The 20590-nt window shown below is 35.8% G+C and overlaps 4 protein-coding genes and 1 non-coding gene across 12 annotated transcripts; 3 read left to right on the top strand and 2 right to left on the bottom strand.

Moving 5' to 3' along the window:
- Positions 1–79: 79 nt before the first annotated feature.
- Positions 80–2042, bottom strand: LOC111806725 (methyl-CpG-binding domain-containing protein 4-like). Its single transcript, XM_023692162.2, has 2 exons — positions 1848–2042; positions 80–746 (listed from the first exon to the last, which is right to left on the bottom strand). Exons 1-2 carry the CDS (start codon positions 1881–1883, stop codon positions 243–245), a joined length of 540 nt encoding a protein of 179 aa, XP_023547930.1. The 5' UTR covers positions 1884–2042; the 3' UTR covers positions 80–242.
- Positions 2043–3291: 1249 nt separating this feature from the next.
- LOC111807859 (U5 spliceosomal RNA) lies at positions 3292–3408 on the bottom strand. The gene has a single exon (XR_002817002.2). It is a non-coding gene; the product is annotated as a U5 spliceosomal RNA (small nuclear RNA).
- Positions 3409–4720: 1312 nt separating this feature from the next.
- On the top strand, positions 4721–8239 carry LOC111806414 (uncharacterized). 3 transcript variants are annotated; one of them, XM_023691721.2, is made up of 7 exons: positions 4721–4869; positions 5068–5225; positions 5483–5548; positions 6306–6380; positions 7102–7231; positions 7306–7428; positions 7775–8239. In XM_023691721.2, the coding sequence occupies exons 1-7, from the start codon at positions 4744–4746 to the stop codon at positions 7916–7918; spliced, it is 822 nt and encodes a 273-aa protein (XP_023547489.2). In that variant the 5' UTR covers positions 4721–4743; the 3' UTR covers positions 7919–8239. The 3 variants fall into 3 exon arrangements, with proteins under 3 accessions (XP_023547489.2, XP_023547488.2, XP_023547487.2); XM_023691720.2 differs by having other exon boundaries at positions 4731–4869; positions 5073–5225; XM_023691719.2 differs by having other exon boundaries at positions 4849–4972; positions 5073–5225.
- Positions 8240–9320: 1081 nt separating this feature from the next.
- ATG18G (autophagy 18 G-like protein) lies at positions 9321–18441 on the top strand. 6 transcript variants are annotated; one of them, XM_087129112.1, is made up of 12 exons: positions 9322–9925; positions 12048–12500; positions 12812–13082; positions 13200–13249; positions 13703–13945; positions 14050–14904; positions 14974–15125; positions 15520–15656; positions 15937–16191; positions 16266–16460; positions 16555–16605; positions 17015–18441. In XM_087129112.1, the coding sequence occupies exons 1-11, from the start codon at positions 9749–9751 to the stop codon at positions 16578–16580; spliced, it is 2814 nt and encodes a 937-aa protein (XP_086985238.1). In that variant the 5' UTR covers positions 9322–9748; the 3' UTR covers positions 16581–16605; positions 17015–18441. The 6 variants fall into 6 exon arrangements, 5 of the variants coding, with proteins under 5 accessions (XP_086985235.1, XP_086985234.1, XP_086985236.1 ...); XR_015423186.1 differs by having other exon boundaries at positions 9321–9925; positions 12812–13249; positions 16525–16605; positions 17112–18441; XM_087129109.1 differs by having other exon boundaries at positions 9321–9925; positions 12812–13249; positions 17112–18441.
- LOC111807129 (RNI-like superfamily protein) lies at positions 18308–20120 on the top strand. The gene is made up of 2 exons (XM_023692711.2): positions 18308–18448; positions 18576–20120. Exon 2 carries the CDS (start codon positions 18593–18595, stop codon positions 19811–19813), a length of 1221 nt encoding a protein of 406 aa, XP_023548479.2. The 5' UTR covers positions 18308–18448; positions 18576–18592; the 3' UTR covers positions 19814–20120.
- Positions 20121–20590: the final 470 nt, after the last annotated feature.

Raw genomic sequence — 20590 nt, 5'->3', positions numbered from 1 at the left:
TCGCCATGTTTGGGAATAAAAATGGATTATTTTGTCGTTACTAATTAGTCATATCAAACTCACTCAAAGTCCAAGAATATTCAGTGTCATCAAACAAGGCCATATTATACAATACACCACAATTGTCTTAGTAAGCTAACATGAAAATGGTACAATAGTAGCACTTGAAAGACAAGTCAAAATAGAACCATTCACATGGGTTAAGAACAGCAGCAGATTGCTGCAAGGAGCCAAAGTGATTTTCAGTCAGTATGGGCAAATTCATCCTTTGTTTTCTTAAATCTTTTAGCACTGCTGCTATCTAAGCCCTCTTTCAAGATACTTTCAGGAACAGTTTCTTCCATTAATCTTGGGATTGTAAAACTGAAGTCTGTAAGAGGTACATCCTTGTGTCGTGGATTTGCTCCTAGAAAGGCTTGCATCTCTGTAGGGGATCTCACTGTCTTCCCTGTGGGTGTAACATAGTAAGCATCAAATTTAGAGAAATTCTTTCTGACCACCAAATGTCTCGTGAAACCTTCTGGGGTCTTTGGGATGTTAGGTTTGTCAATGCCCCAAGTTCGAGTTGCATCGTACTCAATATCGGGAGGATCCTTGCAAGAAGTATCGGTTTTCCTATGGCATGTAAAGGGTTCTTCTATCAGCTTGCTTCTAATATCCTCGTACTCTTCTTGGGTACTTATCAACCTCCATTTAAAGCATTCCTCACATTGCGCAGCATACAAACCTACTGGCAGCCGTGTCGACTGTAAAGAGAAACCAATAGCACCTTAGCCTACACCAAAAAAGGCCTCCAATACTTAACATGGACTCCTTATTTATAGATGCAACAACAAATGAAGATCCCTTCTAAATTACAATTTGTATGAGTTACACTATTGATATCTGATCACTAAAACCTGAAACTTAGAAGATTGAACAGTGCTCACATAAAAGCATTAAATGCAAACCGGAGATGGACGACCTACTTTCTTTTCTGACAATCTCTAAGTTCCACTTTAAACTTCAAGAAATGGAAATACTGTCCACCATCAGAAAGTGGGCATCTCATATATATATGACTTCAAATAGCCTTTTGGCTTTGTTAAACGAACTAACCAATTCCCAGGAACTCAAAATTTTCATAAGATTCACTCATATTCTAAGCTAAAACAGAAAAGACCATATGCAAAGCATACACTGAAAAACTAACTGAAAAAAATTGAGTGTCCTGGAACAGCCGACTCTGAATATCCAAATGACTCTCCTTACAGCCATTGCCAACAAACACAACTCACTTCCTCGTTGATGAATTTCAGGAAGATTGTGTTTGAATTGCTGCTTATTGATCTAAAAGAGAACTAAATTCTCACAAAATACTTAGAGATGGACCTATAGACTAAAACCAAGTTCTGCTAAACCGCCTGTTTCCATAGTTAAGCAAAACTCAAATAATCATCTCCCCAATTAGGTCATAGATTCAAATCTCCTATTTTCGAGAAATTAATGGAGACTTCTGCAGAGTGACAATTTTGCACCATTGGTTATAGTAAGAAACTACAGAAGTCCTTCAAATTTAGCAGCAGCCACATTCAATAATCTTTCCCTAGTAACAGTGAAATATTCTAAACAAAACTCCATGTTCCGTAGTATTCCTTAGAAGGAAAATAAAGGCGTAACCAGCAGCTCCAAGCAGCATCGGTTTTATTTCGCCCATTTTCTAGTTTCCTACTTCCAATTTGGATCTACAGAATCTAAGGGTTAAAATTTCCGAGAAGCCAAAGGACAGATAATTGAATCCGATCAGAAGGGAAATTATGAAGGATATACAGAACAAATCGGAGGAACAGGAAAGTTTTCCGCCGTACCTTCATCGGCGTTCTTGTAGGTCTGGCAGCGGCCATGTCACCCGACGATTCTCCCTCTGCCTCTGTGGCGTGATCTTCGATCTTCTCCAAGTGGAATTTTAGCACTCATAAAAATTTCAGCAACAAATTGTTCTTGTTAATTAATTTTCCCGGGAAGAACCCAAATTCTTCAAATTTTGTGTATAATAAACAAAAAAGAAAATGCCCTAATTATAAAATTCTAAAAAAAATTAACCCATTTAATAGATATAACATCTAATTTCTTTTTTCTTTTTCTTTTCTTTTTTTTTTTTTTTTTTTTTTTTTTTTTTTTTTTTTTTGCAAATTTTAAAAATTGGACCAAAATACATAAAAACACTTAAAAGGGTTTTTATTTAATTAAAAAATTAACCGTTTATTTATGTATGAATAGATTTCATTACAATAAATATTTAAAATAATATCTAGTAAGTGATGCATTGAATATTTAAAGTATTAATGAAAAATTAATAAAGATGATTAAAATAAATGTTTATATGCGAAGTTTATTAATTAAAATAAAATATCTAAAAATCTGGAAAATAAAATTAAAGTTGAAAATGTTAAAATATATTATTAAAAAAATTAGAGACTAAAATAGGTTTTAAAGTAAGAATAAATAAATAATTTTATCTTTGTATCAGTAGATGTCTTATCATCAATTAATTCAAATGTTAACTATTTATTAAATTGTATTAATATTCGAATTTTAAGCTTGATATGTCCGAGTGGTTAAGGAGACAGACTTGAAATTTGTTGGGCTTCGTCCGCGCAGGTTCGAACCCTGTCGACGCTTTTATTGATTCGATGTTTAATGTTTTTCTTTTTTCATAATTCGATTTTAAATGTTTAATGGTTTTTTTTTTTTTAATTTCCAATCCAAATATAATACATTTCTAATTTAAATAGGAATGAAAGTGAATGTTTTTTTTCTTTTTTTCATAATTCGATTTTAAATGTTTAATGGTTTTTTTTTTTTTAATTTTCAATCCAAATATAATACATTTCTGAAGTGAAGTATTAAATTGTTTAAATCAAGTTAACCTCTCGGTTGAAGATTTTTTTTTTTTTTTTTTAATTTATCTATTTATTTATTGTCAAAATTGGATGTAGAATTGCAGGAATGGATTAAAATGGGAAATTTTCTTAAAAATAAATTTATAACTTTCTTAATAAAAGATCACAAAATGTTTTTGACGTATAGGAACATAGGCTGTGATCCATATCTAAATTCATTCTTAATTCTATCAAACCATCCTAATTTCACTTATGAGCTAAAATTAAAATGCAATTATAAAATAGAATTAAGAATAATTAGATAATAAAAATGCAATCACAAAGAATAAAACATTTGAACTGCAAAGATCAGCAGCGAACAAAAATAGTTCGAGCTAAGCTATGAAACATTTAAACTGCAATTTGTAGGAGTTACCCATAAAGGGAACCCCTCCAAAAATAGGCGTATGCCGCTATGAGCGGCGAGCACACGGTATTCTTTAGTAAAAGGCGAAAGAATAGTTCGCTCTGTGCTCACCGCACGGCTCCGTGAATTTCCAACCAGCTTGGACGCTCATTTTATAGGTGTTTGTCATTTACGCAACTTAGCGACTTCCGATGTGGGACAATCGCTACTTCATCTCCCCCAAGTTCCCTTCCACGGCTTATAAAAACAATAAACCAAGGCGATGTATTCCCATACAACCTCACAAATAATTTATTATTATTTTCTTTTTTTTCTTATTACACAACTCAATTATATTCCAATTATCTTCGATTATCACTTTTAATTAAAAAAAATTATTTCTTAAATATTATCTATTTAGTTCTTAAATATCAAATAAAAAAATTAATTATTTATATTTTATATTTTAATCTAAACTTTAAATATCAAATAAAAAATTACTTATTTAAATTTTATATTTTAATCTAAACTTTCAATTTTGGGTTTAATAGATCTGTGAGCAAGTGGATAATTTTAAGGTTATGCTATTTAAATCTAATTTTGGGTTTAATAGATCTGTGAGCAAGTGGATAATTTTAAGGTTATGCTATTTAAATCTCGATATTTATAAAGTGTCAAAACTCCAACTTTCAAATTTACTTTAAATAAGTTCTTCAAGTTTGGAGGTTTTTTTTTTACTTTCAAAATTATATCTAATAAGTTGATGAATTTTAATTTTTTCAATAGGTCAACAACAACTGTTTATTAGACACAAAATAAAAAATTTATAAATGAACAACGTTACTTAAAAAAAAAAAAAACTGAAAGGAAACGAACATCGATACGAACACTACCCATTTCAAACTAATGCTCTCTTATATGTTAATGAGAGAATTTAACCCAAAACCCCATTTTTATTATTTGATAGACGGGCTGTTTCTTGAAGATGACTTCTAATTACGTCATTTAATGATGTCGGCTTCCTGAAGAAATTGAGAATTTCTCAATAATTTTAAACGTTCCTATTTCTCTCATAGATGGTTAGAACTTCATATGAGTTTGAATCATATTGAGAGGTTCACTAGGATCCGCGTGTCACGAGATATGGAGTGTTCTAATCGAAGGGTCAAACTTCTCGACCCTATTATTGTAAGGCCGATGCACCAAGTAGCTGGTGTGGGGGTGAACACCTCTCGAGGAGTAATTAATTACGATATTATTAAACAAAAGTTTGAAAATAAATTAATTTAACTATTATTTTAATTTTTACTAGAAAGAGCGAGAAATGCCACGTAAGCTTAAAAATTAATTTAACTATTAAATCATATTTTGATATTTTCTAAAAGCCAAAGATTAAAGGTACAATTTTGAAATCGAGAGAGAAAAATGTATTTTACCAAAATGCCCCTCCCGAACGACATTTCCGAAAGGAGCCCAATGGTTAAACTCAGCCCAAAGCCTATAGTATACGCAACCTCCGGCGGCCCAGTTAGAAACAGAACAATAGGAGGAGATTCATCAAAGCGCAGCCCTCGCCGTCGACGGTCACTCTCCCATTCTCAGGTGAACACTTTGCCCTTTGTTAGTTTTCTGTGTGGAAAGCATTCCAATGGCAGCTTATGAATGGATGTACAATATTGGTTCAACCTGTTCTTAGAGCTTCGATGCAAGTTCTAGTATTATCTCTCTAAAAAAATTTCTTGTATGGTGTGTGAATTGTTACTTCTTTTTCTCTAATCGGTTGTGTGTGATTCTCTGAAGTTCAGAATGCAGAGATCGTTTAGTTTAGCCAGTCAGCTCGCTAAGAGGCGAGGTTTTTCGACGGGTTCCGAGAAAATTGTGGCGTCTGTACTGTTCGAGAGGCTGCCTGTCGTGATTCCGAAGATTGACCCCGTGGTGTATGCATTTCAGGAGTTCAAGTAGGTTTTATTTCTTGTATTTCTTATTACGGTCTCTGTAAAGTAAGAAATATTGGAAAATGAGGAAAAATGACGGAACAGGTGCTGTATCTTAACTTGATTTCCATCAGAATAGGGAGTAATCTGGAATTGGAATTCGAACTACGTGGTTAATGTATTATAGCTATTATAAGGTCGCAACTTAAATCAAGCAACATTGGTATGGTGTACTCTCTGTGAAAACAGTTTGTCTGATATATCTGCTCGATTGTGATCAGGTTTAGGTGGCAACAACAATATCGGCGCCGATATCCTGATGAACTTTTAGATAAAGCTAATGCCAGGTATGTGATCTATCATTTCGTCTGGCTGTGTCAAGTATAGGATTTTGGATTATGAATTGTTTCAACTGTTCTTTCCTTTTGAACTCTTCTAATTCTTCTTAGGTTTCCATTCCATTGAAATAAGTTTTAACTGATTCTGATGCTCTATATTCCTGAATAGTGTTTTCATGTAAATGCTGCAATAAAATTAGGTCCGCTAACTGGTTCAACCTGATTTGTGAAACTGAAGTATTAACTCTAAGTACTTTTGGAACGGAGTCAAAAGCATCTAAAGAAAGTTACCAGTTATTGGTAATGTTAAACTTTATGACTTCATTGGAGCCTGCTATGTTGAAGCTTTTTGCTGGCAAATATTAGCGTTTCCTTTAGTAGTGAGTCGAGTTTCTTTGACAAGAGAAAAACATATGCCATAGCTTTTAGGTAGTCAAGTTATTGTACATTTGAATCATTTGCTTGGATTATTTAGGTGGAAAAAGACCACCTTTGTGTTTTCCTTATCTTCCTGAGTTATCTTAGTTCATTTGGTTGTAAACTGGATGACTGCGGTTACTGGAATCACCAATATATAACTATCGCTACCGCAATTTCGTGTGCCCATAGCATAATATTTATTTTGACAAGGCAGCCTTAGCTCTTAGTGCCATCAATGTCATTTAGCTAATTTAATGGAGCTTATCGCGCAAAGACTGGATAAATTGCAAATATATGTTTTTTCTTTCTTTCGGCAATTGTATGACTTGAGCTGCTCTGGTAACAGGGGAAAAGGTGACTACCAAATTGATTATGTTCCAGCTCCACGGATTACTGAAGCTGACAAAACAAATGATAGGAAGTATGCAGTCTTTCTTCATAATTTTGTTTATAATTGGTTGATTGAAGGTTTCCTTAGCGATGCGACCATCACTATTTAGGAAAAACAGATATGCAATCTATGAGCTCTTGTTCTTGTTCTTGTTCATGCTGAATTATCTTCATTGTTTTGACTTACGAGGCTATCTTGTGTTTCTTCCTTTACTCTTCTAGATCATCAGTTTCCTCTTGCTTCTGTTAACTAACTACCATAAGTTGTGAGGTTATTCTTTTATAGTTGTGATTATGTAATGCTCTTGATTCATGTACAACACTTTTATATCCAAGTGTGGCTTCGGTGTCATGCATATCAAGAGCATCCTGCTACTTTTAGGTGCTTTCAACTCATTTACTTTAGTGCTCTTACATCTATAATACCACAGTTCTACTCGATTCATGATGATAAATGCAACTCGTTTTATTCCTGGGAAACCTCTTTCATTTGATTTATAAGACAATTTTCGGATATCATGGTATATCGAATAAATGCTGAATCATCATCACTTGATTACTAGATCAGGCCATCCGCGTATTTCTTACTCTAGAACTGGAGTTTTTCGATGGTGGCTATAAAATACAGCGTCTCTTTTTTTCTCATTGTTGTTTTAGACAGTCTATCTGATCCAAGTCATTAATTTTCCAGATTCTAAGCTCAAAAGAGAGGTTTAAATTCTGCTTACTTGAATTGTCCCCTTTCCTTTTAGGTCACTGCAGAGAGCACTTGACAGAAGACTCTATCTTCTCCTCTATGGTGCCTCTATTGGGGCACCTGATAAGAAGCCTGTCTGGCACTTTCCAGAAAAAGCTTACGAGACCGAGGAGACATTACGTAAAGTAAGAATTGGCTGCCAACCCTCTTCAGTTCTCTATTTCAACAATTAAACCCTTCTAACTTTCAAGTTCTGCAGTGTGCAGAGTCTGCCTTAGAGTCCGTTCTTGGAGGTCTTTCTCATACATATTTTGTCGGCAATGCTCCAATGGCTCATATGGTTGTACCACCTACAGAAACTGCTCAAGTTCCATCTTTGAAGGTATGTCTTCTATTCAAACTTTTACATCATATAAGAGATTAAAGGCTTCAAGCTTTGACACTTAGAATCGATTAAATACCATGTGATCTCTGTACTCTAGATTATATTCTATTTTAGTCCTTGTACTTTAGATTGTCCAAATTTAGGCTTTATATTTAAGATTTATTGATTGTCCAATTGTCCAAGAACTAAAATTTGGACACTTAAAATACATGAACTAAAATAGAATAAAACTCAAAGTACTGAACCAAAATGATATTTACCTTTGGAGTCTAGGCTCAAACATAGTTTAGTACAATGAGGTCATTTACTCCTTTGGTTAATGGCAATCTCTCCTATTTGCCAGCGATTCTTTTTCAAGTCTCAAGTGATCGCAACCAATAAATTCAACATTGGGAAATGTGAAGATTTTGTATGGGTTACAAAGGATGAATTGATGGAGTATTTTCCTGATCAAGCTGAATTTTTCAAGAAGATGATCATCAGTTGATGCTAGTAGACTGACCACATAAGCCTCACATAGACCGTTTTCAATCAACAAATTGATGGTCAGTGTGTAAGTGACTTAGAGGATTGAGTTATAAAATGTTAAATTAATGGTAAGGCCGGAGGCTTTGTTTGTTGCTCTGATGTAAAATCGCCGATGAGGATACCAATTTAGGATCCGCACTTTGGCAATTTCCTCTCAGCTGTTTCTTTGATTACTAGATAGCGCGGATTAATGGTTCGGACCCCTTATTTTGATTTCTCAAACCAACTAGAGTCATCTTTTATATCATCTTGAAATTTTGAATATATCAACTTTTCATTACATTTTTTTGGCGATTTCATTGGTAAGTACGTAAAGGAACCTATTTATGTGCTAAAGAAATTACAAAATATTTATATTAGGCTCCTAACTTTTTGTACTAAAAAGAAATAGATTACTTCCACATTTTCCACATTTTTTTAATATATTCAACATGTTTGAATGTATTTGTTGCATAATAACTATTTTGCAAATGAGTCCTTATAGTTAAAAAAGTTTCAATTATAATCCCTAAACAAATAAAGAATTCTCTTTTTCTTTAAAACATATATAATGGAAGATATTAAATTATCTCGAGCTAACCCTCTATAAATTTTCTTAAACTAAATTTTTGTTAAGCAATAAGATTATCAACTTTTTTAGGTTTGATACATATTTTGTTTAAATTCAAATATATTTCAACTATTATTCTATTTTAGTTCTTATATTTTTTATTTTTTAATTCTAATGATGTTGGATAAATCTTATATTAAGTCTTTCAAAGTTTTTTTAGTCGAAATTTGTTAAATAATAATAATAATATCTTTTTTCCATGAAAGAAAATATTACATTTTCAAAAAAAAAAAACAAGACTAAAGTCTATTTGGAAGATTTATTTTTTAAAAAATGGATTAAACTTAAATAAACTCTTAAAACTTACTAAAAATTTTAAGATCATGTTTACAATCAATTTAAATAATTTTATCGTACAATTTAAACTAATTAAAATTGTATATCATCGATCAATCGTCTATATATATATCCAAGTAAACTAATTAAAATTGTATATCATCGATCAATCGTATATATATATATATATATATATATATATATATATATATATCCAAGTAAACAATAAATTATTTGAGTAAGCATTGTAATTTAGCATACATTTTTATGCCGATAAATGTATGTGAAATAAACGGTAAAAATTGAGTTGATTTTTAAAAATAATATAAATTTTTTAATTTACATGTAAAAAGCGGCGGCTTAAAAAACATTGGGTAAACGGGCGGCTTAATTTAGTAACTATTTGCAAAGTGGTCCTCAAACATTAAAGATTTTGAATTTCACTACCCAAGGAAATGACTTTTTCTACATTCACCCCCGAAATATGCGGGAAGAACGGTCGACACGCAGAAATTCCGAGGGAGGAAACTATAGTTATGAAAGCGACAGAACGAATGAAAACGATCATATTTTGGAGCTATAATTGCGATTGCCAGAAACAGAGCTTTTTCTTAGTCAACTTCCGATAAAGTGAAATCGAGTTCTCAAGTTCTGAGCTGAATTTCTTTGCGTTTGTTTAATAACTCTGCAGTTTTCGAATGAGATACCCGATCGTCGGCGGCGATCGGAGATGTTCTTCGGCGGTGGTACAGGAGACGGAGTTAGTAACAGAGGTGATTGATGGTGAGGCTGATGATTCTGATGGTGATTTGGAATGTTGGTCGAGTGAGTTCGTAGAGATAGTGCTGTGTTGCTACGGTGATACTTGTCGATAAAGCTTAGAAGAAGGTTTTGTGAGGGCTGATGAAGAAGGGGAAGGGAAGGAACCTCGGGCTTTTGCCTAACTCTCTGAAAATTATCTCGTCGTGCTTGAAGACGGTGTCTACAAATGCCAGCACCGTTGCTTCGACGGTCCGCTCGGCTGGTGCCTCGGTTGCCGCTTCGATTTCGGCAGCTTATTCCGAGGATGAGAAGGATCAGGTGTTCATTTTCTGCTGCAATTACTTATGGCCTTTTATTTTAGCTTATCGATGAATGCTTGCTTGCTATTGTTAGTGATTCCTTGGCAACAAAATTTGAACATGTTTTCGTGGATTTCTCTCGATATTTTTCCATGAATAGCATCTAAGTAAATGGGAAACCACTTGTTTTTTACAAAATGTTAGATAAGACGTCGACACTTGTTGATTTACATTTGACCAGGAGTACGAATGAGAGTGTAGTAGCAAACATAGGGCGGATAAGCCGGAAAATGGCAAGAGGGTGGGAGGAGGCCTGAGAAAAACGGGCAATTGTAGTTCTTATCCACCCTCTCAGGCCCTCACTAAAATAGAGTATTGGGTTTTCTTTTTTTGTGTGAAACTCTTTTTCTTTTGTTAAAATCTTCCTACTTCGATTGAGATTACAAAGGGACACTAATTATGGAAATAGAAGAAGGGTCCTAATTGTAGATTTCTTCAAAATGAAGATGTTACGATCACACAACAATGCACACACTCGATCTAGATGAACATAAAGAACAAGAGAGACAAAATGCAAGGAGGAGTATTGGCTAAAGGTTTATATTGATAACTTCCGGTATGTACAGTAATAGAAAATATAGAGAATGCATAAAGTACATTTTCAAATCATGCCTAATAGAGTATATGTGCAGTTCAGTTTACTATGTATAACCGTCGGCTAAGCTATAAATAAGCCGCAGAAAACCTAACAGGAGAAATCCAAGAAGGAGCAACAAAAACTGTAGACTCCCAAATTTTCATTTGTAAGCTAACAAAATTCCACTTAGGGTAAGCTTCAGAGGATGACCTTACTTGAAGAGGATATGACCTATAGGTTTGTACAGCTCTATCCTGATGAGCTTTAGATGTCTTTGGGAGGATAAAAAATGCTCTTTATCCCATTAAAAAGACGTTTAAACAATTTCCTTCTGTCCCATTAGATAATTAGAAATGATTTTGAAAATTCTAAGAACATTTAAAAATGCACTTCAAGTGCCAGAATAGTATTCAGCAATACGTCAGTAGTCTTGTTGTCGTGATGAACACCTCAAAGGCTATAAACAATACCATCCTCTATGGCTCTGCCAACTTATAGAGGATCATGTGAACACCAAAGCTGTTAAAAACGTTCTACGCTAACAAATTAATGGAAGTATTGAGAAACAAATGTCTGGCATCTTACTGTGATCTTATACAAAGGCAGCACCAACTAGGATGGAGAAGCATAGTAGTATCCTTTCTACCAGTTTTCTGCGGGTGAAAAGGAAATATTGACCCTCTTAGAATAATTGGCCATAATAAGCAGGATTGGCGATTTTTTTTTTTTTTTTTTTTTTTTTTTTTTTTTTGCAAGTTTAGGAAGGCCAACTATCCACCACTCCACCTCTTGTCTGGTGCCTTAGACAAAGAAAAACTTTCCAATTTTCAATTAAAGATAGTGGTTCTTCCACCTCCTTATCAATTTAAGTTCTTACTAAAACTAAAGACATGTGATTCAGGACTCTGATAATGCTGAACAGAGAAGTTCAAAAACCTGCTAATCTGAAAAGGTGAGGAGAATTGGAAGCACAGATAATTCATAATCCAATTATCAAACCACGAGTTTACACTATATCCATCTTCGGACTGAAAAATAGCATTCGAAGAGAACGAGCTATGGAAAATCAGGGTCTATGAATGGAGGCTTTTGTGCCCCAACTGCAACTTTCCAGCGCAAACTTGCTGGGAATAATTCTAAACCATAAGTAATTTTGGTACCAAAGAGAATTGCTTTTCTGTAACTTTGTTCAGTACAGAGTTCTTTTTTTGGTCAATCCAGGACAGTTTAGAGTACGCAGCTTCTTGTTGGAATGTTCTTCATGAGTTATTTTGTTATCACACGGTATTTTTTTTTTTCTTTTACAAATTTGTATTTGGGGCGTTTTCTATGATCCCTTCCTAGAAGAGATATCTTGTCTCCTGGTCCTTGCTTCTCCCTTTTGATGTACTGTGGTGCTTTATCTTTCCTTTTATATGTTACCTCAAAATTCTTATCTTAAGCTTTTTTATTAGCTTCGGTTGTCTTGTAAACTATGTATATGTTCGTTATGACTTTTGAGCAGGTAACTTGGGCTGGTTTTGACATTCTGGAAGTCGAACCATCTGTCATAAGGCACGTTCTCCTAGTTGGTTATCTGAGTGGATTTCAAGTACTTGACGTGGAGGATGCTTCTAACTTCAAAGAACTTGTTTCAAAGCGTGGTGGCCCTGTTTCATTCTTACAGATGCATCCTTCTCCAGCAAAGCCTGATACTCCAGAAAAGCCTGATAGTCATGATCTACTCAGAGGGTCACACCCTTTGTTGCTGATTGTTGCAGGAGAAGAAAGTAAGGATATAGCTGTGGGACAAAATCATAGTCCTATGGGTGTCCACCGAAGTTGTGCCAACTCTCACAATGCTGTTCAGTTTTACTCCCTCAAGTCTCACTCTTATGTGCATGTTTTGAGATTCAGATCTGCTGTTTGCATGGTTAGATGCAGTGCTCAGATAGTAGCTGTGGGCCTGTCTACACAAGTAAGGACCAAAATGACTGACAACTATGGATATAAAATTGTTTGGTAATAACTTGTTGAAGAGTATGTTCTAACATAGAGAAAATGCACTGACGAATAAAATTTATGATGATCTGCATTTCTGTTCAAGTATTGTTCAAATGATGCACTCCCCCGGAACATCCCCCCCCCCCCCTAGTTGCAATTATGATATGAATTATTATATTTTTCAGTTGTAGGATCTCTCTTATATAACTTCTTAGATTATGAATGTAATATTTCCAGCATGTTGTTCATGAGACATTTTCTAACTGACTTGATGTTTGGTGGCAGATATATTGCTTCGACGCAATCACCCTTGAGATTGTATTTAGTGTTTTGACCTCTCCAGTTCCAGAGATATCAGGACAAGGAACCACTGGGATTAATGTTGGTTATGGTCCCATGGCTGTGGGTCCGAGGTGGTTAGCATATCCTGCTGTTGGCCCATTACCATCAACCACTGTTCCATTAAGTTCACAAAGCCTATGCCTCTCTCGGGGTGTTAATCCCTCATCTTTGCCATGCAGTGATAGGACAACTGCGCATTATGCAGTGAAGTCTGGTAAGCAACTGGCAGCTGGAATTGTCAGTTTGAGTGATATGGGATATAAAGCATGGTCCAAGTACTGTCAAGATCTGAATCCTAACAAGTCTAATTTATTGATTGAATCAAATTCAGGAAGGAAAGCTGGAAGACATGCAGGAATCGAAGCAGATTATCCTGGGATGGTTAGTGTTCACTGTCGTGAGTCCAATATGTTACTGGAAATTCATGAATTATAGTTTTCCTTCCATTTTCAGGAATATGAACATCATGTTCTGCATCATTCTAAAAGACAATAATTTTTTCAAATATTTATGTTGCTTATGCTTGAACAGTGAATTCTATCTATGGTTTTGTTTATTTTTGTAATGCTTGAGTCACCCATTTAGTTCTTTTGGCATTTATATTCAAGGTAGATTTTCATTATAAAGAAATGGACTTCATCTTCTTGCACAAATTAGACCTTTAGTTTAATCTGTTCCATAAATTGAAACCCAAGAGGGGAAAGCATCTGACAGTCATGATGTTCATAAAGTTTCTCTTTATTTTCTTAGCATGGGGTGAGAACCTGGAAAATCAAACGTGTGAAATGTTGAATTTTATATCTTTGATTCATTTGACCAAAATGGTTATTGTAGGTTGCTGTTAAAGATTTTATTACTCGGGCAATTATAACTCAGTTTAGAGCTCACACCAGCCCATTGTCTGCACTATGTTTTGATCCTAGTGGGACACTTCTAGTGACTGCATCGATATATGGGAATAACATCAATATCTTCCGAATCATACCGAACTCGCACAGTGGATCAAGTAGTCGAAGCTTTGACTTCAGCTCTTCTCACGTCCATCTTTACAAATTGCACCGTGGAATAACATCAGCTGTTAGTACAAATGTGGTTTTCTGATGGTAGTATACTTGGTCTTCATCTTCCTGTGTTTTAAAATTTTCTTAGCTTTTCCATTTTTCTGTCTACTTATCTCACAGATGATCCAGGATATTTGCTTTAGTAACTACAGTCAATGGGTGGCAATTGTTTCATCCAAGGGGACGTGCCACGTTTTTCTCTTGTCTCCTTTTGGTGGTGAAGCCGGATTCAGAATTCTTAATTCTCAGGGCGAAGAACCGTGTCTGCTTCCAGTTCTATCTTTACCCTGGTGGTCCACATCATCACTTAGTTTAAATCAGCAACCTTTCCCACCTCCACCACCTGTTTCTCTGTCTGTTGTGAGTAGAATTAAATATAGCAGCTTTGGATGGCTAAATACTGTAAACAATTCAGCTGGTTCAGGAAAAGGTTTCGTGCCTTCTGGTGCTGTTGCTGCTATTTTTCATAATACACTCTCTCACAATATTCAGCATGTAAACTCAAAGCCCAACTCCTTGGAGCATCTATTGGTTTATACTCCTTCAGGTCATGTAGTTCAGCATGAACTTCTGCCTTCTTTTGGTGCTGAACCAAGTCTCCACAGTTCAAGAACCGAATCAAGTTCTTTCTTACATATGCAGGAAGATGATCTTAAATTAAAAGTTGAGCCTATTCAGTGGTGGGATGCATGTAGAAGATCAGATTATTCAGAAAGAGGGGAATGCATCATCGAATCCACCTTTGACGGGCAAGATGTAGCCAAAACCAAAACCAAAACAATTCAGAATGGAAGAACAAATACCGAGGAAACGTATGATTTTGATTTCCAGGAGTTGAATGATGGTTCTAGTGCACAAAATGTTCTTAGAGTCAGAGGTCAATCTGGTATATCTCATGAGCAATCCCACTGGTTTCTATCAAATGCAGAATTACAAATAAGCTCTGGAAGGTTACCAATTTGGCAAAACTCAAAGGTACTTCATGTGTCGGAAGTATTATATCAATATCTTGACACATTAATACTTTGATTTGTTCTACTGTAGATTTACGTAATGACTTGTCCGAGAATCAGTAGTATAGCTGGTGGAGAGTTCGAAATCGAAAAAGTCCCAGTTCAAGAAATTGAAGTCACAGAGAAGGAACTGTTACCTTGTTTTGACCATTGCCTCAGCCTCAAATCTGACTGCAATGACAGGCGAGTACAAGTTATTAGTTTCAACATCTTACAGAATAATTCTTGTATCATATGGGTTTCTTAAATCTTTGTAGAATATAGACTTGGGAACATTGAATCTTGAGATCATTGAAACTGTTTTAAGATTTACGTTTCGAAACTGAATTTTATAAAACTATATTATTTTAAATTCATTTTCATCCTACAAAAATTTTACTTTTCTGATCAAGTTTGATAAAACAAAATAGGTTTAAATTCTATTTTGGTATATGGATGTGTATGCTATTCCTTTTTTGGTTTATATATGAGCTTTAACATTTGTTGTGATCACTCTTCTCTCATTTGTTGTGATCTTTTGTTAACAGAAGGCTCCTTTTATAAAATATTGACTGGTTGGTTGTTTTTGTGGATTCAGAGGGCTTGTTTTGGGAAGATGTTCCAGTCCTACTTCTTCCGAGACGTACCAGTCCGTGGTCAAAGTTACTGAAGAAATCGTCGTTATTTGTCACTCCAAACCTGCATCACTTAGCTCCACAGAGAGCTCAGATGGGGGTGAGAAATAAAAATCCTCTTGAACTTATGAATGGCTTGTCTGTTTAAACTTGTTACTGCTTCTATTTGTTGGTTTGGATTCCTTCCGTGCTGTGAGTTTATAGAAGAGAATTGTGCAGATCAATCTTTGATTGGTGTTGATGCTATTGCCAATCCTTTTTATGACATATCTTCTTTCTTTCTTTCTTTCTTTCTTTCTTTCTTTCTTTTTTGGTTCAAAACTTCATCTAAAGATAAATTAGAGCATGGTTACCCATACTATCCTTTTAATATCATGAAGGTTCATCGAGAAGGATGGAAAATTTTATTGATTTTGATCAAGCAAGCTGCGAGAAGTCTTGTACTCCCCTTTGTCATCATCTAAATGAGATGTATTGGGAAAAAAGAGCAAGCGAGTCATGCATGGCTCCAAAATCCCCAAATATTCTATCTACTCGAGTCGAAGGTTCGAGGATCGATGGTTCCCCTTGTGACTTATACTTCTCAAACAGCGATTTCGATTTCCCTTCCACTGAACAAGTTTCTTTGAACAAAGGTGCGACTAATGTATCCTTTTAAGCTGTGAATCATATGCTCTTGTTGCCAATAGTGCTAACTTTGAAATTGCAGTTACTTTTGAACACACATGCCAGGAGGAACCTTGCAAGGCATTGGAGGATAATGATGATGATGATGGTTGCCAAGATGTAAATGATATTTCAACTGATCAAGAGCCCAACCGTAGTAGCAATATCGAGTATGAAAACGTATGTAGCGATGAGAATGACAAAATATTTGGTGACATGGTCACCTCTTCTGAAGAAGGTTGAACCCTGAAACCTTGGCCTTCCAGATTTATCAGTACTTGATTCCTTTCTTTGTTTGGCAGGCTGATCTAATGAATCTCTAAAACTTGCAGATCTTATCGTGGTTAAAGGGTGCTAAATAAATATCATGCCCATCTGCCAAAGTATGTGAATCTCTCTCTCTCTCTCTTGTATAGATCTTGTGAATGAAATTTCTGAAATATGTGAAGGTTTTTGTAACTGTTGGTGGAATAATATGAAATATGTCCATATTTGTAAAGTGTTTGGCTTGGAAGATTACTAAGTAAACTACTTGTAAAAGAATTTCCAAGGTGTATAAAGGGAAGTTTCATGATATTTTTATACTAGGGTTCCTTCTTTTTTTGTAGTTTTTGTTCATCCAAATAATTTGTTCTTTAGGATTTTAGGGTTAAGAAAGATGTTTACCGGTCATATTTTGAGGTTTATACTGAATGTGATGATTGTATAATGTATGTTGTGGTTGTGAAATCACACGTTAGTTGGAGAGGAAATTGGAGTAATCCTTATGGTGCGGAAATCTTTTCGTGGTAGATGTGATTTAAAATCGTGAGACTGACAGCGATACGTAAGGGGTTAAAGCAGACAACATCTACTGGCAGTGGGTTTTGATTGTTACAAATTGTATCAGAGCCAAACATTGGATGGTGTGCAAACGAGGACATGAACCTTCAAGGAGGTAGATTGTGAGATCCCACAGTGGTTGGAATGGAGAACGAAACCTTCCTTTATAAGGGTGTGGAAACTTTTAGCGAGGCTGACTGACAATATGTGATGGGCTCAAGTTGATAATATTTACTAGCAGTGGATTTGGGCTGTTAACGTAGTTGTCGCGGAGATTCATGTTGTTGCTACTAATTTTACCATAGTTGTTCATTTATCATATTAAAATTCTTAAAGTTTACGAAGAAATTGGTTTGAACAAAGGCTAAAAAATGGGAAGAAATCTTTCCAAATAAATCGACATGAACGTAGCTTTAGTCGGGTCCGTCTCTTATTTCATTTTTTATTCCACACACATTCCTTTATTTCTTTATTATATATATAAATAAAAGTAATAATCATTTATGGTGACGCGAGGATTTTGAGTCCTCTGCTCTAAACTAGTAACACGAAGATTTTTGGTCCTCTACTCTACCGACTGAGCTATACCGATTGTCATCCTTATTTATTTTCATAGCAAACTAGTGAGACGAAGATCTTGAGTCCTCTACTCTACTAATTGAGCGATACCGACCATTTCTTACACATTATCTTTATTTATTTACTTTTTTGATATATAGATATAGTTATATTCATGTATAAAATTGAATTTATTCGGAAAAATATTAATTACCATTTTATAAATGGAATAAAAATATATTTCAATTATGGTATTTGTTTTATGTGGTATTTGTTTTATATGGTATTTGTTTTATATAGTATTTGTTGACCAACGTGCATTTTCGCGTGACTATTATAAACTTAACGCCGTCAAGTCCACATCAACCAAAAGCTCACGGCCGTCACGCTCTTGACCTCTCTGTCTCTTCTTCCCCAACAAACCCACCATCTCCGGCACGTGACCACTGTCTCCAAAGCCTTAATCCAAACCTCCAGGCTCGGACAACCGTTTGCCCTCCGAACCTAAACCCCCTCAAACACAATAAACAAACAAATAAATGAATATTCTGCCATTAAAGAAAGGAAGAAGAGAAAGCGTTTTTTGGTTCGTTTGGTGTTGCAGAGAACTGAGAGCGGCTGTGGCTGTAGTCATTGAATCTTCTCTCTCAAGCCATTAAAGTTCTTCCAAAAGAAAAGCCAGTACAGAGATTGGAGATTTTGATTTTGATTTTTTTCTTCTTTTTTGTTTGAGGATTCTGTGATCTTTTCTCTGTTTGCGTCTTGTTGAAGCTAATCGATCTCGCGGTTTGGGAGTTTTTTTTGTTTTTGATCTCTTTTTTGCAGGTTTCCGCCATTAATATAGAGGTTTCTCACGAGATATCCTCCTTCATTTTCAACCTATTGTTTGTTTATCACGGGAAAGAGTTCTTGAAGTATCCTGTTGGTTGCACTATTTAACTGTGTTGTGTTTGTGTTGGTTTCTCTCTATCAGAGCTTGCTGTTGCTCTAATGTTGGAGGAGAAGAAGCAGAGGGATTTGAGGATGCGGATGAGGAGCTATGTTGTGATTTTGTTGTGTCTCGTGCAATGCTGTTGGTTTTCGGATGCGATTGTGGATCCGATTGATTTTTTGGCTCTGCAATCGATACGGAAGGGTTTGGAGGATTTGCCGGGCTCTAATTTCTTCGCGTCTTGGGATTTCACGGCTGATCCTTGTAATTTCGCCGGTGTTTTCTGTGATTCTGATAAGGTCGTTGCCCTAAACCTAGGGGATCCTCGTGCTGGTTCGCCTGGTTTGGTTGGCCGGATCGATCCTGCCATTGGCAAGCTCTCAGCACTCACGGAGTTCACCATTGTTCCTGGTCGAGTCTTTGGAGCTCTGCCAGAATCTCTCTTCCAACTGAAGAACCTCCGTTTTCTCGCTATCAGTCGGAACTTCATCGCTGGTACGCTCCCGGCGAATCTCGGCCAGCTTCGGAGCTTGAGGACTCTGGACCTCAGTTACAATCAACTCACCGGAGAAATTCCTCGATCTATTGGAACGATCACGGAGTTATCCAATGTCATCCTCTGCCATAATCGCCTCACAGGTTCAGTCCCTATGTTTCCGTTCCGTAGCCTTAATCGTCTTGATCTGAAGCACAACAATCTCACCGGGCCTCTTATCCCGGACTCTCTTCCGCCTTCTCTCAACTACCTCTCTCTCTCATGGAACCGCCTCAACGGCCCCGTCTTCCGCCTCCTCAGCCGCCTCGACCAGTTGAACTACCTCGACCTCAGCATGAACCAGTTCACCGGAACCATTCCAACTCAGATCTTCAGTTTCCCGATCGTCAACCTCCAGTTGCAACGGAACCTCTTCACCGGCCCGATCCAGCCGGTTGATCAGGTGGCGATCCCGACTGTCGATCTCAGCTACAACCGTTTCTCGGGTCCAGTATCGGCAATGTTTTCCTCCGTGCAGAATCTTTACCTGAACAACAACCACTTCACCGGTGAAGTTCCAAACAGCCTTGTGGATCGATTGTTGGCTGCGAATATTCAAACTCTGTATTTGCAGCACAATTTTCTGACCGGAATCGAGATCAATCCGACGGCGGAGATTCCTCTGAGTAGCTCCTTATGTTTGCAGTACAATTGTATGGTGCCACCAATACAGACGCCGTGCCCAGAGAAGGCCGGCAAACAGAAAACCAGGCCGACGGAGCAGTGCGGCGAGTGGAGAGGGTGAAATCTGGAAATTCACATACTACATCAGGGGCATAAGTGGAAGAAAGTAAGTAAAGGTGAAAAAAGAAAATGATTTTTTTAAAATTATAAAATTACACAGTTTTGGGTAATTAATTCATGAATGTACACAAATCTCTGAGGGGGAGTGGTGTGTTTTTTTTTTTTTTTTACTTTTAAATATTCGTTTATTTGTTTGTGTTTAGGCTCAAAAATAAGAAAACTTCTTATTTATGTAATTGTTTTTGGAGGAAACCTATGAATGTTTCTCCAATTATATGTATAAATTCCATTTATTTTATTATTATTTATTTTTTAAAACTCTCTTCTATGATCGGTTGAACGATGCTAAAGAGAAGAATTAGGGTTTTTTCTCTGCGTTTCGTTCATGTAATGTAATTAGGGTTTTTTCTTTGCATTTCGTTCATGAACTTTAAGGTCAATGTATAATAGACTCATGTAATTTTTAATTTTGTGTCTATCAGGTTCGTAGATATTAGAATGCGTCTGATTCATGCTTCAACATTCAATTTAGAAAACATTTTTAAGTTAAGTTCATGAATCTAATAAATATGAACACGTAGATTAAGGGACTAACCTAACATGCAACTTAACATAAAACGAACGAGTTAAATATACCTTCTTTCCGTTCTAAAAAGAAAGTTAAAAGATAAAAAGGGTTGAGGTTCAACAAATGGGGCCATAATTATTAAGGGAGGATTCTTAATCACTTAGAAAGTGATCACTACTTTATCTTTTATGTTCATAATTATTCTAAGTG

This window comes from Cucurbita pepo, chromosome 12 (genome assembly GCF_057944985.1).
Source record: "Cucurbita pepo subsp. pepo isolate OVF chromosome 12, ASM5794498v1, whole genome shotgun sequence".
Taxonomy (NCBI): Eukaryota; Viridiplantae; Streptophyta; class Magnoliopsida; order Cucurbitales; family Cucurbitaceae; genus Cucurbita; species Cucurbita pepo.
Note: the sequence above shows the minus strand (reverse complement) of the source record. Positions and strands in the feature narration are given on the sequence as shown.

Bases quoted from the DNA above. Each gene is read 5' to 3' on its own strand.
- LOC111806725 (XM_023692162.2), bottom strand. From the start codon at position 1,883: ATGGCCGCTGCCAGACCTACAAGAACGCCGATGAAG. The intron at 747-1,847 runs GTACGGCGGAAA...TTCTCTTTACAG, and splicing joins CTACAAGAACGCCGATGAAG to TCGACACGGCTGCCAGTAGG.
- LOC111806414 (XM_023691721.2), top strand. From the start codon at position 4,744: ATGGTTAAACTCAGCCCAAAGCCTATAGTATACGCAACCTCCGGCGGC. The intron at 5,226-5,482 runs GTAGGTTTTATT...GATTGTGATCAG, and splicing joins TATGCATTTCAGGAGTTCAA to GTTTAGGTGGCAACAACAAT. The intron at 7,429-7,774 runs GTATGTCTTCTA...CCTATTTGCCAG, and splicing joins CTCAAGTTCCATCTTTGAAG to CGATTCTTTTTCAAGTCTCA.
- LOC111807129 (XM_023692711.2), top strand. From the start codon at position 18,593: ATGTTGGAGGAGAAGAAGCAGAGGGATTTGAGGATGCGGATGAGGAGC.
- ATG18G (XM_087129109.1), top strand. From the start codon at position 9,749: ATGAAGAAGGGGAAGGGAAGGAACCTCGGGCTTTTGCCTAACTCTCTG. The intron at 9,926-12,047 runs GTGTTCATTTTC...ACTTTTGAGCAG, and splicing joins CCGAGGATGAGAAGGATCAG to GTAACTTGGGCTGGTTTTGA. The intron at 13,250-13,702 runs GTTAGTGTTCAC...TGGTTATTGTAG, and splicing joins AAGCAGATTATCCTGGGATG to GTTGCTGTTAAAGATTTTAT.